This window comes from Solanum stenotomum, chromosome 1, assembly GCF_019186545.1.
Source record: "Solanum stenotomum isolate F172 chromosome 1, ASM1918654v1, whole genome shotgun sequence".
Taxonomy (NCBI): domain Eukaryota; kingdom Viridiplantae; phylum Streptophyta; class Magnoliopsida; order Solanales; family Solanaceae; genus Solanum; species Solanum stenotomum.
This window is the reverse complement of record NC_064282.1, coordinates 24,670,260-24,684,572: the sequence shown is the minus strand read 5'-3', so window position 1 is coordinate 24,684,572 and position 14,313 is coordinate 24,670,260. Positions and strand designations below refer to the sequence as shown.

The 14,313-nt window shown below is 30.0% G+C and overlaps 1 protein-coding gene across 1 annotated transcript; it reads left to right on the top strand.

Annotated features, from left to right (window-relative positions):
- Nucleotides 1–5,843: 5,843 nt before the first annotated feature.
- LOC125853754 (stachyose synthase) lies at nt 5,844–9,102 on the top strand. The gene is made up of 4 exons (XM_049533492.1): nt 5,844–7,397; nt 7,485–7,662; nt 7,903–8,270; nt 8,393–9,102. The coding sequence occupies exons 1-4, from the start codon at nt 5,913–5,915 to the stop codon at nt 8,981–8,983; spliced, it is 2,622 nt and encodes an 873-aa protein (XP_049389449.1). The 5' UTR covers nt 5,844–5,912; the 3' UTR covers nt 8,984–9,102.
- The last annotated feature ends 5,211 nt before the right edge of the window (nt 9,103–14,313 follow it).

Sequence of the window (14,313 nt, the reverse complement as noted above, 5' to 3'; positions counted from 1 at the left end):
TGAGCAATTTAGTTATAGGCAGCCTACACAAATAGCCTCTAAGTCGTGTCCAACATACGAATGTTACTACTAAATAAGAATCCCGATAAGAGAGGATTATACGCACTCGAGCAGCCAACAATAAACAATAATGGCTACAAGTATAACAACGATAACAACTCAATTACATTACTCCTAAGCTATAAGGAAACATGCCATAGGAAGATAATAGCCTTAACATACCTTTTTCGCTAAATTCACGTGGCCTAACGACTTTAACTCATAACTCCCTCGATACTACAACAAGGTAGGACCATAATCAACACACAAAATAAAAGATACCATGACAATACGATAAAAGATATGTATTTTCGTCGCAAATTGCTATTTGTTGCTTATAAAAGCTAGAGTCGATGAAAGAAGGGTCTTACCTCGATCTTAGGTTCGTAATTCACCTCAAAACCTTCAAATATATTCAAACCCCTGCTGTCCCAACACTAAAGTGGGATATGCTACGCAATCGATAAAACAAATTATACCACGATGATGAGCCCAACGCGTTGAACAACTTTCGTCAAGGACTAAAGTCGAGAAAATCTATACTTCACTTGATCCTAGAAATGGGTTTCTCTAATTTCTCTGGTTTTTAGCTTAAAAATGAAGAAAAATGTCGAAGGAGAAGATATATGTAACATTCCACCGACTTAGGGCCCCACCTCACGTGCCTGCTTGCGCAGTCCCACGAAAATGCAAATATCTCTCTATTCTGAAGTCGTATGAATGAACGGTTTGATGCGTTGGAAACTAGACTCGTAGACCTTCAATTTCATAGCTTGCGAGGACCACAACTCTTAATATATTGGGAGAAAACGTCCAAAACATTTGACTCAAATTTCAGACAAATCTTTAAAAAGGAATTTACGGTAACTTTCGCCAACTTTTATTTTGCCACTTATCTAACTTCAAAACTTGAGATACAACACTTGAACACTTAAAATATCACATAACACATCATTTTTAATTTATTACTCACCCTCCTTGTCTTTCCACGAAGATACGAGTTAATTTAGATGTTTTGAAAAGTCGGGGTGTTACATTACATATCTTTAATTTAAGACTATAAGATTCCAAAGTCATATTTATTTTTTAAAACTCTATACAAAATTAAATCAGACAAACAAATTAAAATATGAAGAGTGATATTTAATTATAATTAGGCTATTAAAAAGGTATGCATAAGACACATGTTTTTCTATCTTTTGTTTGAGTGTGAGTAAGTATTTATCTATATTTCAAGATAGAAAGATTTATCTACATCAACTATTTGAGTAAATATTTCAAAAAGTTACTCTGCTAAAAAAAATATTTGAGAAAATCACTCAACTTAGTTTTGCATAAATCAAGTCATTCAACTTATGTTTTTCTTTTTATAATGTCACTCAAGTTAAAACAATTTTTTTCATAAAGTCATTATAACTAAAAGATAAAAAAGATAATTTTACAGATAACCCCTCAAATTTTATTTTCATAATATCGTTGAGTTTTATAATACTATGCTTACCTCTTTTATTTTATTTTAATAATAATTTTCTTAACTTAATTATTGTTTTTTTTTTGGATGGAATAACTTAATTATTGTTAATATAAAGAAATTGTGATTTGACTAAAGTTTTATCATATATTATTTTGTTTAATTAATTTTATAGCATCAGTCATTTTAGAAAAACCTAACTTGACAAAATAAACTAAAATTTCATGTCAGATAAATATAGACAATAATACTTCCAATGTCTTGTATTAATTATCCACTTTCTTCTTTACATGTTTCTTAAAAAAACATAAATAAGAAGGAAATTTTACTAATTTACCCTTAAAAGAATTTTTTAGAAGTTTACAAAATTGTTTACACTTAGAAAAAGAATTAATTGTAAAAGTAAAATTTAAAAAATAATAATTTTGTCTTGATTTTGTTAATTGACAAGTAATTTGAGACAATTTTTTTTATAATAAGGTGCACAATTAATATAGAACGAAAGAAATCACATATTAAAAGACTCGTATCAAAGATTCGACTCGCAGGTCAAAATGTACCTTTTTATGACATAATTTATGGGTTCTGAAACTAAATTCTTGCTTCATCGACATAAGTTATGTAGGAATGAATAACTTATTATGCTTTTAAGTAATTTTTTTGTGCATTCTAAAATTGAAATATGTCTCACTCGACATAATTATGTATAATGATGATATATAATATAACATAATTAATTATGACTTTTTACGACATAAATTATGAGACACTACTACCCAAAAAATATAAATTTATACCTCATGAAAAATTATTTATTATTTTGATATTCAGAATATTTCCAATCATTTTTTTTATTACTTAAAGTGTGAAAAAGACAAAAATTAATGACCATAAATTTAAAACATAAAAATTAAACTCCACCCAAAAATAGGAACATTTGTGGGATATAGAGTGTAAAAATCTGAAATTATTTTGTAGGGTACTTCATTAGGGATTACCCAAGAAGAAAGGGAACCAGAAATTAACGTGGGTAGGCCCAAAAGTCAACTTAGAGAGTTGGCCCATTCAATATGAAACAAAAGTTGTGTCTGCCCGGCCCAATATCTGTCTAATCAACCAACAGAGGTGATTTGCCCACAACCACAAGATGGGTATCTTTATGGAAATATTATCTAAATACATAACTTATTTTATTCTATTTTTAAAACCTTCTATTATTTGAAAAAAATTACAATTTTTTCTACTCTTGGATACATCACTTTATGTAATGTATCGATCGAATATATTATTTTACCCGATGTATCGAGACATACGCGATATCTTGGGAGGTTGAGTGATGTATTCGAAATCGAGATGTAGTGCATCAAAACGTTAAGGGATGTATATGAAATCGGGATGTGATGTATCAGAACGTTTTAGGATGTATCCTAATTCTAGCAAATTTAAGGGATTTTTGTGATTTGAAAAAGAGTAGGGATAAGATGCAAGTAACTCTTAACACTATGAGATTGTGATGTATCGGTCGAATATATGGATAAGATGTAATTAGTTGTTCACACTATGAGATTTGTGATGTATCGATCGGATATATCACTTTATGCGATGGATTGGGATGTTGAGTGATGTATTCTAAATCGAGACACAATGTATCGAAACGGTGAGTGATGTAACTGAAACCAAAACGCGATGTTCGGGACATTTTGGGATGTATCTGTATTCCACCAATTTTAAGAGACTTCTGTGATTTGAAAAAAATATATGGATAAGATGTAATTAGCTCTTAACACTATGAGATTTTGTAAAATTTTCTATCTTTATTTGTGCAATGAGTGTTCACGATTTGGATAAAAACTGATTTAAATTAAAGAATTTAAATAAATCAATTAAACTACCAGTTTTACTTTGGTGTTGTTTGATTTGATTTGATTTTAAAATAATGGTATTCGATTTGTTAAAAAGATTGAAGAAATAATTGAATCGACAGATTTTATATATATATATATATATATATAATATTATTTTTACGTATAACTTTAAATATCTTATATATGTTTTCATTGAAATTTATTTATGATTTAAGTAGGTAAATGAAATTAACTTGGAGGCATGATCCAACTGTTAATTGTTCCAATTTTGATTTCATTTTCTCCAAAGACTCAACTTAAACAGAAAAGTATATTATAATGGATGATGTTGGTAGGTGTATGTTTACTAAGTAATTTATTTATTTTATTCTTTCATCTTGTGCGTATGATTAACAACTGAACTAAAATTAATAGCAATTAAATCAATATAAACATATTATGTTTGAAATGATTTTTAATAATTTAATAATTGATTTAATTTTAATTTTAATTTTAATTGATAATCGATTCAATTCGATCCATGAATCCCTAATCAGAACACAACAAAATCAGATCCTAGTGCTTTGTAATGAATGAAAATTGTGGACATACTCCACCAAGAATCTTTCACATATTCAAGAACCTTCTCGTTTTACCAACAACAAGAAGTAATCAAATTTTAATACTATTATAATTTAATTATATATGTACCAACTTTAATATTTGTTACAGTATTTTCGACCAAGTTATCGAATAATACAATTTACACTTTTTAAGTTGAACAAACAATATATTTCTTGCAGATGTTGTAAAATGGAAGAAAAAGAGAATGAAGAGTACGTTCTACTTCCTTTGTCTATTTTACTTGGAATTATATTTAAAAATAATGTCTAATTTTATTTGTTCAGTCCTATTTTTACTTGGAATTATATTAATAATAATCAATGTTTAACTTTATTTGTTCAGTTTAAAATATTATTAAAATAATTTATTATTTGTCATTAACTATGGTCATTTTTTAAAATATTAAATTTATTATATCTAAAGAGTGACAATTGACATGATAATAGAATTGTCATTCTATTTATTGCTTCTTCTTAAAGAAAACGTTGAGTTGAACAAGTAAAAAATAACATGAATAGCTAATTGCTTAATTTCTCTACTTTATTACTTATTAAATTAGTTCTGGCTAATTGATTAATTTCTCTATTTATTAGGTATTAATTAGTTCCTTATTATTTTAGAGTAAAGTCAAAAATTGAGTACGCTCAACTTTATTACTGGTATTTAGGGGTGGGCATATTTCGGCAAATCCAAAACTAGTTATTTCATTTGAATTATGAATTGAATTTTAATTTTAATTTTAATTTTTAAACAACAACAACAATTATTATTATTATTCCAGTGGGAACCTTCTTATCGACTATCCACATTTCTCAACCATCTTCTGTTTCTTCACGAAATAAAATTATTTATTTTTTTCCATTCCTAAATGTTCCTCAAATCTCCACTCCACCTTCCAATGTTTGATTGTGTTTTTCATTATTTCTGTTATGAACAGTTTAATTATGTATATTAAAGTGTTCCATAAAATTAAAAAGTATGATATACATATAATTTTTTTTACAAAAATATTTACTGTTTCTTTTAAGGAAAAACAAAGAGTAATAGACATCCTGTCTAATTAAGACGAGCCGTATTAAAAACGGCAGCCAAACTAGTGTTGGTCCACCTACTATCTATTCAAACTTTTACTTATCCTATCTAAAAAATATTTGTTTAATTATGTCTTCAACATGTTCCTATTAGATGTTTGCCTCATTCTTTTGATCATGTGACAATTGTTAACATAATAGATAACGACGAAATATGAACCTAAGAACTCTGGTATCTATTATATTTAATTGTGTGACTATCTCATCTAAAACGAAATTCCTCATTCTTAAATGATTGAATTGTTCTTTTGTCAAGAGAGCAATACGACATTTAAGTTAAATTTGTCTTTTCAATTTCCAAAACAAATGAAATAAAGATGGACCCTTTGCTCTACTAGAAGGATCATACAGGTGGCCACCTTCAAGAAATCCCTTTATGAAAATAACTGTTATCACCGTAATCAACCGTCCTAACCGCTTTTTCCTCCTTTTTTCAACCAACCTAGAGATACGTTACTCGGACTCTTTAAAAATGTCAATATGTGCGTGTTAAATTTCTAAAAGATAAATGTATCTTTAGAGAATTTGCCATGGATGAGGCATTGAAAGTGAATAGTCCACACAACTTAGATCGCAGTCCTCAACAACCTACTTATAAAGTTGCAATTTATTTATCTGATTTTGACTTAATACAAACTTTAAGAAGGTAATTTTGAAGTTTTGGATAGTAAGACAAACCAATGGAAACGGACGATTATAATTTTATTTCTTTCAAAGCATGAATTCCCTCTATATATACTTGCACTCTTTGCTTCTTATTTCATTCAACTTAACCATACTATTCCTGTTTTTTTTCCCTTACTCATTTGTGTCCTCTGTTTTATTTCTCTGTTTTCCCCTGTCATGGCACCACCAAATGATCCAATTAACTCAATTCTCAATGTAATGAAAACTCATAAAGAGGACAACTTTTTTGAATTATCTAATGGAAAACTCTTTGTTAAGAAAGTTCCATTGCTCTTTGAAGTTCCGAGCAATGTTAGTTTCTCAAGCTTTTCATCAATTTGCCAAACATCCAGTGCTCCACTTCCCCTGTTCCATCGCGCTCATTCAACGTCTTCCAAAGGCGGATTCTTGGGATTCAACAAAGATGATCCATCTCATCACTTGATGAATTCCTTGGGGAAATTCACTGACAGAGATTTCCTCAGCATTTTCAGGTTCAAGACTTGGTGGTCTACACAATGGGTGGGAAATTCTGGTTCTGATTTGCAAATGGAAACTCAATGGGTACTCTTGGATGTCCCTGAGATAAAATCTTATGTGATTATTATACCAGTAATTGAAGGGAAATTCAGGTCTGCACTTCACCCTGGCACAAATGGTCATGTTCTTATTTGTGCTGAGAGTGGTTCTAGCCAAGTGAAAGCATCATCCTTTGGCGTGATCGCGTATGTTCATGTGTCTGATAATCCTTACACCTTGATGAAAGAAGCTTATACTTCTCTTAGAGTTTATCTAAATACCTTTAAGCTCTTGGAAGAGAAATCAGTTCCATCCCTTGTGGATAAATTTGGTTGGTGTACTTGGGATGCTTTTTATTTAACTGTTGAACCTGCAGGAGTTTGGCATGGTGTGAAGGAGTTTTCCCAAGGTGGGGTATCGCCGCGATTCCTTATTATTGATGATGGTTGGCAAAGTATCAATTTTGATCATCAAGAACCTCATGAAGATGCGAAAAATTTGGTTCTTGGTGGAACTCAAATGACTGCCAGGCTTCATAGGCTTGATGAAGGTGAGAAATTCAGGAAGTACAAAGGTGGAGCCTTGTTAGGATCAAATCCTCCACTTTTTGACCTCAATAAGCCAAAGATACTAATCTCTAAGGCAATTGAGATTGAGCATGCAGAAAAGGCTCGCGACAAGGCGATTCAGTCTGGAGTTACTGATCTGTCATTGTTTGAAATAAAGATTGAGAAACTGAAGAAGGAGTTGGATGAAATGTTTGGTGGGGACCAAGAAAACTCTCTTCAGCTCATGTGCAAGGATGGTGAAGAATTGGAATTTAACTCCGAGGACTCGGGGATGAAAGCGTTTACCAGGGATTTGAGAACACATTTCAAAGGCCTGGATGATATTTATGTATGGCATGCCTTGTGTGGTGCTTGGGGTGGTGTAAGGCCTGGAACTACCCACCTGAATTCCAAGATCATCGCTAGTAAACTTTCTCAGGGCCTTGATGGGACAATGGATGATCTTGCAGTGATAAAAATAGTGGAAGGTGGCATTGGACTTGTTCATCCTGAACAAGCTGGTGATTTTTATGATTCGATGCATTCTTACCTTTCTGAAGTGGGAATTACAGGAGTTAAAGTCGACGTTATCCATGTACGTTTCCAATTTAGTTTCAGCAAGTGTTTTGTTGTTTTCATTTTACTCTATAAGCACATTTTTAATTGGGATTTTTTCTTGCAGACACTAGAATATGTTAGCGAGGAATATGGTGGTCGAGTTGAGCTTGCAAAGAAATATTACGATGGGCTATCGAAATCCCTAGCAAAGAACTTCAATGGTAGTGGACTCATATCCAGTATGCAACAATGTAATGACTTCTTCCTCCTAGGAACAAAACAAATCTCTATTGGAAGAGTTGGTAAGAATTTCTTACTGTCCTTTTCATAATGTAAATTTATCAGGATATGTAGACACTAGTAAAGTTGTTGGAGGTCAGGGTGTCAAGTTGTGGAAGTAGCCTCTTGCAGAAATGTAGGGTAAGACTACGTACAACAGACCCTTGAGGTCCGGCCCTTCCCCGGACCTGTGCATAGCGGGAGTTAGTGCACCAGACTGTCCTTTTATGTAGATTCTAGTAATGTTTTTGTTGTTATTATAGGGGATGATTTTTGGTTCCAAGATCCAAATGGCGACCCGAATGGAGTGTACTGGCTACAAGGTGTTCATATGATTCATTGTGCCTACAACAGTATGTGGATGGGTCAGATTATTCAACCAGACTGGGACATGTTCCAATCTGATCATGTCTGTGCTAAGTTCCATGCTGGCTCCAGGGCTATCTGTGGAGGACCTGTTTATGTCAGTGACTCCTTGGGTGGCCATGATTTCGATCTTTTAACGAAGCTAGTTTACCCTGATGGCACCATTCCCAAGTGCCAATATTTTGCACTCCCCACTAGAGACTGCATCTTCAAGAATCCACTCTTTGATGGAAAAACCATACTCAAGATTTGGAATTTCAACAAGGTATGTCAACACACAATTGCTTCTAAATACTTGATGTGATTTAGCTTTGCCTATTTGTATGTGTTCATAGATAGCTTACTATTTTTAGCAATAATTTACGATTTTCTTTGTCTTGTGCATAGTATGGAGGAGTCATTGGTGCATTCAATTGCCAAGGAGCAGGGTGGGATCCAAAGGAAAAAAGAATCAAGGGATACTCAAATTGCTACATGCCAATGAAAGGATCAGTCCATGTGAATGACATCGAATGGGACCAACTTATCGAAGCATCTGAAATGGGCAAAGCAGAGGAATATGTTGTGTATCTCAACCAAGCTGAGAAATTGTTCTTAACAAAGTCTACATCAGATACAATTCCAATGTCCCTTGAACCATCTACTTTCGAGATTTTTAGCTTTGTACCAATAAAACAGCTCAGCCCCATTGCTAAATTTGCTCCAATTGGACTCACTAACATGTTCAATAGTGGAGGAGCCATACAAGGAGTTCAATATGAGGAGGCTAATGGTGATGGTGCTAATTATGTAAGTGCAAAAGTTGAAGTTAAAGGTGGTGGGAGTCTATTAGCATACACAAATGTGTTGCCTCACAAGTGTTACTTGAATGGTACTGAAGTTGAGTTTGAGTGGTCTTCACAAGATGGCAAATTGATCATCAATCTTCCTTGGATTGAAGAGGACAATGGCATTTCTAATGTAACTTTTATTTTTTAGTGCATTAATCTTTGGATATGGCCTATGTGTTGCTTAATTAAGGATGTTTGATAATATAAAAGAACTTAAGATAATTGTAAATTTGTCAAGTTGTCATGTTTAGTGGTATAAAAAATATGTTTGCACAACACTATCCAAGTCCATATAAGTGGATAACCAGTCAATTTATCAGTAAATGTGGGACCCTTCTTCACGTTCACACCTAACTGGAGCATGGATATGCTCAAACGGGGATGAACGGATTCTGATACAATATAAAGATATTAAATTGGGCCTAAATCAACTCCGAAAAAGCTAGCTTACGAGGGAAGATTATCCAAATTCATATAAGTAGATCAAACGTGGAACTTTAACCCACTCTAACAATAATAACGGGAATTAAAGTGAAATCATCAAGTGTAGATCCATATTAATTAATGTCTCAATCAATTAGAGAGTTAAATACACGATAGAAGGATCTCTAATGTTCCCGATTGCTACATATTCAACAGCGTTAGTACTAGGTAGAACAACTAATACAAATTTATGTAATTATTCTTAGAGATTGTTTTTTCCCTTTCATCTTTCATTATTTGCTTTTGATATACTATAAAAGTTTGTTTGTTTGCCAATAAAGAGAAGTGCTTTTTGAGGAGCAACACAAGCCATATTTATGAAAGTTGAAAATTTCTACTTCTTAAAAAAAAAAGTTATCATGCATTTTTAATTCATAATTATAAGGAGAAATATCTCTACCTTTAATTATGAAACAACCTATTTAATTAATACGTATAGAAAATCATAACGTTTTGATTATTTAATCATGCATTTTATATAATTTTTTCTTTCATATTTTTAATACAATTAAATTATCATGTTAATATTATATTAATATTTAATATTCCCTCTGATTTATCCACGTACGGTATTGATTGAAAATTTTAATATATACTTTTTTTAATAAAATAAAATTGAAACTTTAATTAAATTCTTTCATAATTGATTTTAAAAATAATTTCTCTGGATAAAATAACTTTAATAATAAATGTTTTTTGATATTTCTGACTCAAATATACTTTTTTAAAAATATTAGTCCAACATAATTTTTTTAATTAAAAGCATTCAATAATACTTTAAAATTAATTAACCAAACACAAACTATTTATCAATCAAAAAATAATATTTATCAAAACAAGTCATTTCTAAGCTCTTGACCAAACATTCTCTTTTAAATCTCAAGTCTTAATACAATGTTACTCTTTAAAATATGTAGATATTTAATAATGCATCATATATCCCTTGCCGACGGTTTGTTTCTATATTCGTGTCGGAAAGTCTGATATAAGGGATAAAATGCTCTTTAATAAAGACAAATTAATATTTGAGGAATTTAAATTCGAGATCTCTAATTAAAAATTTTTTTAAAAAAATTATTTTTCGCTCCACCACAAGATCGGTAACGTTGTGAGTTAAGTGTGAACATTAGTACTAATACAATTGGTGAACATTATCTACTTACTATTATCATTATCTTAAACTTGCCGACCAATTTCTAAAAACAAGTAAAGCAAGTAGCTTAAATTTGTCCTTGCACGACACCAACTATCTTTGAACAACTTTTTCAAAGGGGTGAGTGAGGTAATTAAGACACATGTATATCATCCAACCATATTTTTGTTACTAGTAAGTAGACAATCTACAAGGAAACAACACCCAAATAACTACTCTACCAGTATATAACAGTTATTCTGTTGATCCTTTAATTATTTGTTCACTTTTGAATAGTAACATACATATGAAGAAAACAATGATTGATATAGTAAATTTATTATTTTATCCCTATTAATTATGAAGTGGATGAATTATTTTTAAAAAGTTCTACCTTTTTTCAAAATAATTAATTGAGGGCATAATACATTAAAGGATTGGGGGGGGGGGGGGGNGGACTTTCGCAAATAGGCACTATAATAAACTTAATTATGCTCCATAGCTATAGTTTGCATATTTACGGGTTGTAGCTACAGTTTAAGCTAACTTGTTTGTATAATTCGCAGGTACATTTGTATAATTAAGTTATTTTTGTATAAACTCGAAATAATGAATTTATACAATTACAAACAGCAGAAGTGTAAACAGTTATACAAATTTCGAATCATACAAATGTGCAAATTATACAAAATTAAAAAGCTAAGCTGCGTAATTATAACTAAAGTAGGCCACAGATTGTAATTAAGGCAAACTATAGCTATATTAATTAATTGACTAGTACATATTTTGATTATTCGCATAATTTTTCTAAAAAAATATTTCATTTCTTAATTTGTTAGAATGAAGTATAAAGGAAAATGGACAAGTAATTCCAAAAAGGCATTCACTTCTTTATGGCATGAATAACGGTTGTGTCGGTTTGTCAATTGTCATTATACTTGCTAGCTAGGTGGTCAAACTAAATTTAACAGCGCTTTATCCAATTAAACCGACCTTGAACCTCTCCTTCTACAAACAATTTCCTAATACGTGTAGACTTTATCGCTATCTTCATTCTAATGTAGAAAGACTACTTTTAAAAGACCCTTGATTTAAATGAATCTAAATTAATTATAAAAAAAAAATGTGTGTAAAGTCTACAAGAATTAAAGAAATAATAACAATATTAAAATAGTGTGACAATCGAAATATAATAAGACATATAATATATTTTCTATACTACCTTAAAAACATGAATTTCTAAACTGAATGTTGAATTACTATAATACCCCCAATTAAAAATACTCAATTTATTTTATTTATTAATTTAATTATTTGTAAATAGATACCCTTTCATATTAAAGGGTTGTGATTTTCTTGAAGAGATATGACTTTTTCAAGGGGTTGCGATTTTTTTATCGGGTTTTGACATTTTCGATGAGTTATGAATTTTCCGAAGGGTTGTGCCTTTTTAGATGAGTTGTGACAACTTTTGCAAAAGGTTGTGATTTTTTCGATGAGCAATGACTTTTTCGAAAGGTTGTAACTTTTCTAATAATGAACAATTAGCACCTATTAATACTACTATTTGTTAGCTATAAATAGAGGGTTTCCTCTCACTTCTAAACTACAATTTTAAAAGTTTTCTACTCTTCTTCTTCTTAAAAAATCTTAGGGTTATTTGCAACAGTTGATTAAGTTCAAAATTTAACGAAATTTGAGGTACCACATAAGAAAGAGTTGGTGAACAAATTGTAGCAAATCATTCATAAATTCACACTCGTATTTTTTCTTACAATTTTCATGAGTTAACAGTGACGGAAAGTTGTGGGAAAGACAATAATAATAAACAAATATGAATAAAGTCACATGATTTGGATAAGATATTTCTTCTTTGATTTTTTTATTTATTATTTATTTACCCTCAAATGAAGCAGTTTCTTTTTTATTTTACTAAAACAACGGCCATCAACGTAGTCCATTGAATCATTAGTTTTGCTATTAAATCCACTATTTCAAAAAAAGATTTTCACTTTTACTTATAATATGATAATATAGACATGATAATAATTACTTTTTAATATATATCTAAGTAAAAAAATGAACGAAGAAAGTAAAGTGTTGGTGACAAGAGATTTTAATCAAATGGAACATTATAGTGAATATAGCATCAACATATATTTTCGTCTTCCTTTTTCATTGGCTATGTATCGTTCCATATATTTTTTTTCCTATTATTTTGTATTCATTTTAATTTGAGAAAAATTTATGTCACAAGATAAACGCCTTGTTAGCTATATAAAAATAGATAAAGAAAATAGTGATTGATCATAAAATAATCTTAAATCAAACTAAAGATTCTATAAAAAATACTTCAAATTTTATTCATCTATTATTTATTTTTTTATTGAAAAAGTTTAATATTTTATATCATGATAAAACTTCTATAAGATACTAGATACTTTCATTAGACAACAACTATATGATATGTAAGCGACAGGGAAAAAAAGAATACTACAACTCTACAAAGATAAGGTAGAAACTTAAAGAAATGAAATATTTTTCATCAAAGGTGATGTTCATATATTAAAATTAAATTATGCTACTGAAATATATATGTATATCTAAAACAAAGAATTGGTCAAGCTAAATATCTGACATACACTCAAACCTCAATTTTTGTAGAATTAGCTCTCTATGATAGTCTTACTCAAATATTAATTGGTAAAAGATAGATTACGTATAAAGGTAAAATATTGAAATATTTATGGTAATCCTTATTAGCGTCATACACATACTAAATTTCAAGTATGAATATTTAAGAGAAAAATTATACTTAAATGGTGTCCATCATTTATGTTCATAACCTCAAGAGGAAAGACTATTAGTGACATTTTTTGAATTGATATTTTTTTTAAATTTTGTTGGTTAGATTTGTTTACAAAATTGAGTGAAGTAAATAATAATATTACTAAAGAAATGTCACTTTCTCCCCATATTTAAACTTTGAATATATTTTGAAATGTTTCAATAATATCTAGTCATTTTGATCTCAAAATACAAGTAACTTTATGACAATCTATATTAATCATTTAAAAGCACTTGTCCTATGCTCTTTAAATTATAATTAATTACTAAAAAGCTTTAATTTAGTAATATTAATTCTATTTTACAACATCGTATACTATATATATGATACACACGTATAACGCATGTGCCGTGAAACTAGTATATATATATATATATATATGTCAATTGTTATTTTTGATAGATGTGTCAATTTCAAATATGACAATTAAAAATAAATAGACGGAGTACTATATTATAATTAAGTTCATTATCAAATAGTTATAAATTTTTCTTTTCATAAATTTTGTAATATATATATACAGATTAAATACTAGATATTAAGAAATTGATAATCTTGAACTTTTGAATCTCGCTTACTTCATCAACAAATTCTACAGATCAAAGGTCAAAAGTTATTAAACTTAAGTTTGGTTCATGAAGCAAAGCATGGTCAAAATTTCAAGACCAATTTTTTACTTGAGATTTAGGTTAGAAGTGGTCTTTGGGTGGTTGAATTAGGGCCCGCCTAGTTTATTAATATATCTCAATCCAAGTACGCGATTTATGGCTGAAATTTGATTAATTTAATAACCTTGAAAATTGGTGATCTTCAACTTTCGACTCTATTTACACAATTGACAAATCTTAAAAGGCAAAAACTAAAAATTGTTAAATTTGAAATTTGGCTCATGAAACAAGTGGGGTCAAATAATGAACCATATAAAGTTGTTATTTCTCTTTAATTGCATTTTAAATGATGACAAAATAATATTAACGCAAGTGGTCCAAAAACCAGCCATCTAAACAAACTTTTC

Excerpts from the sequence above, each read along its gene's own strand:
- LOC125853754 (XM_049533492.1), top strand. The coding sequence starts at position 5,913 with ATGGCACCACCAAATGATCCAATTAACTCAATTCTCAATGTAATGAAA. Across the intron at positions 7,398-7,484 it reads TTAAAGTCGACGTTATCCAT|ACACTAGAATATGTTAGCGA; the intron begins GTACGTTTCCAA and ends TTTTTCTTGCAG. Across the intron at positions 7,663-7,902 it reads AATCTCTATTGGAAGAGTTG|GGGATGATTTTTGGTTCCAA; the intron begins GTAAGAATTTCT and ends TTGTTATTATAG.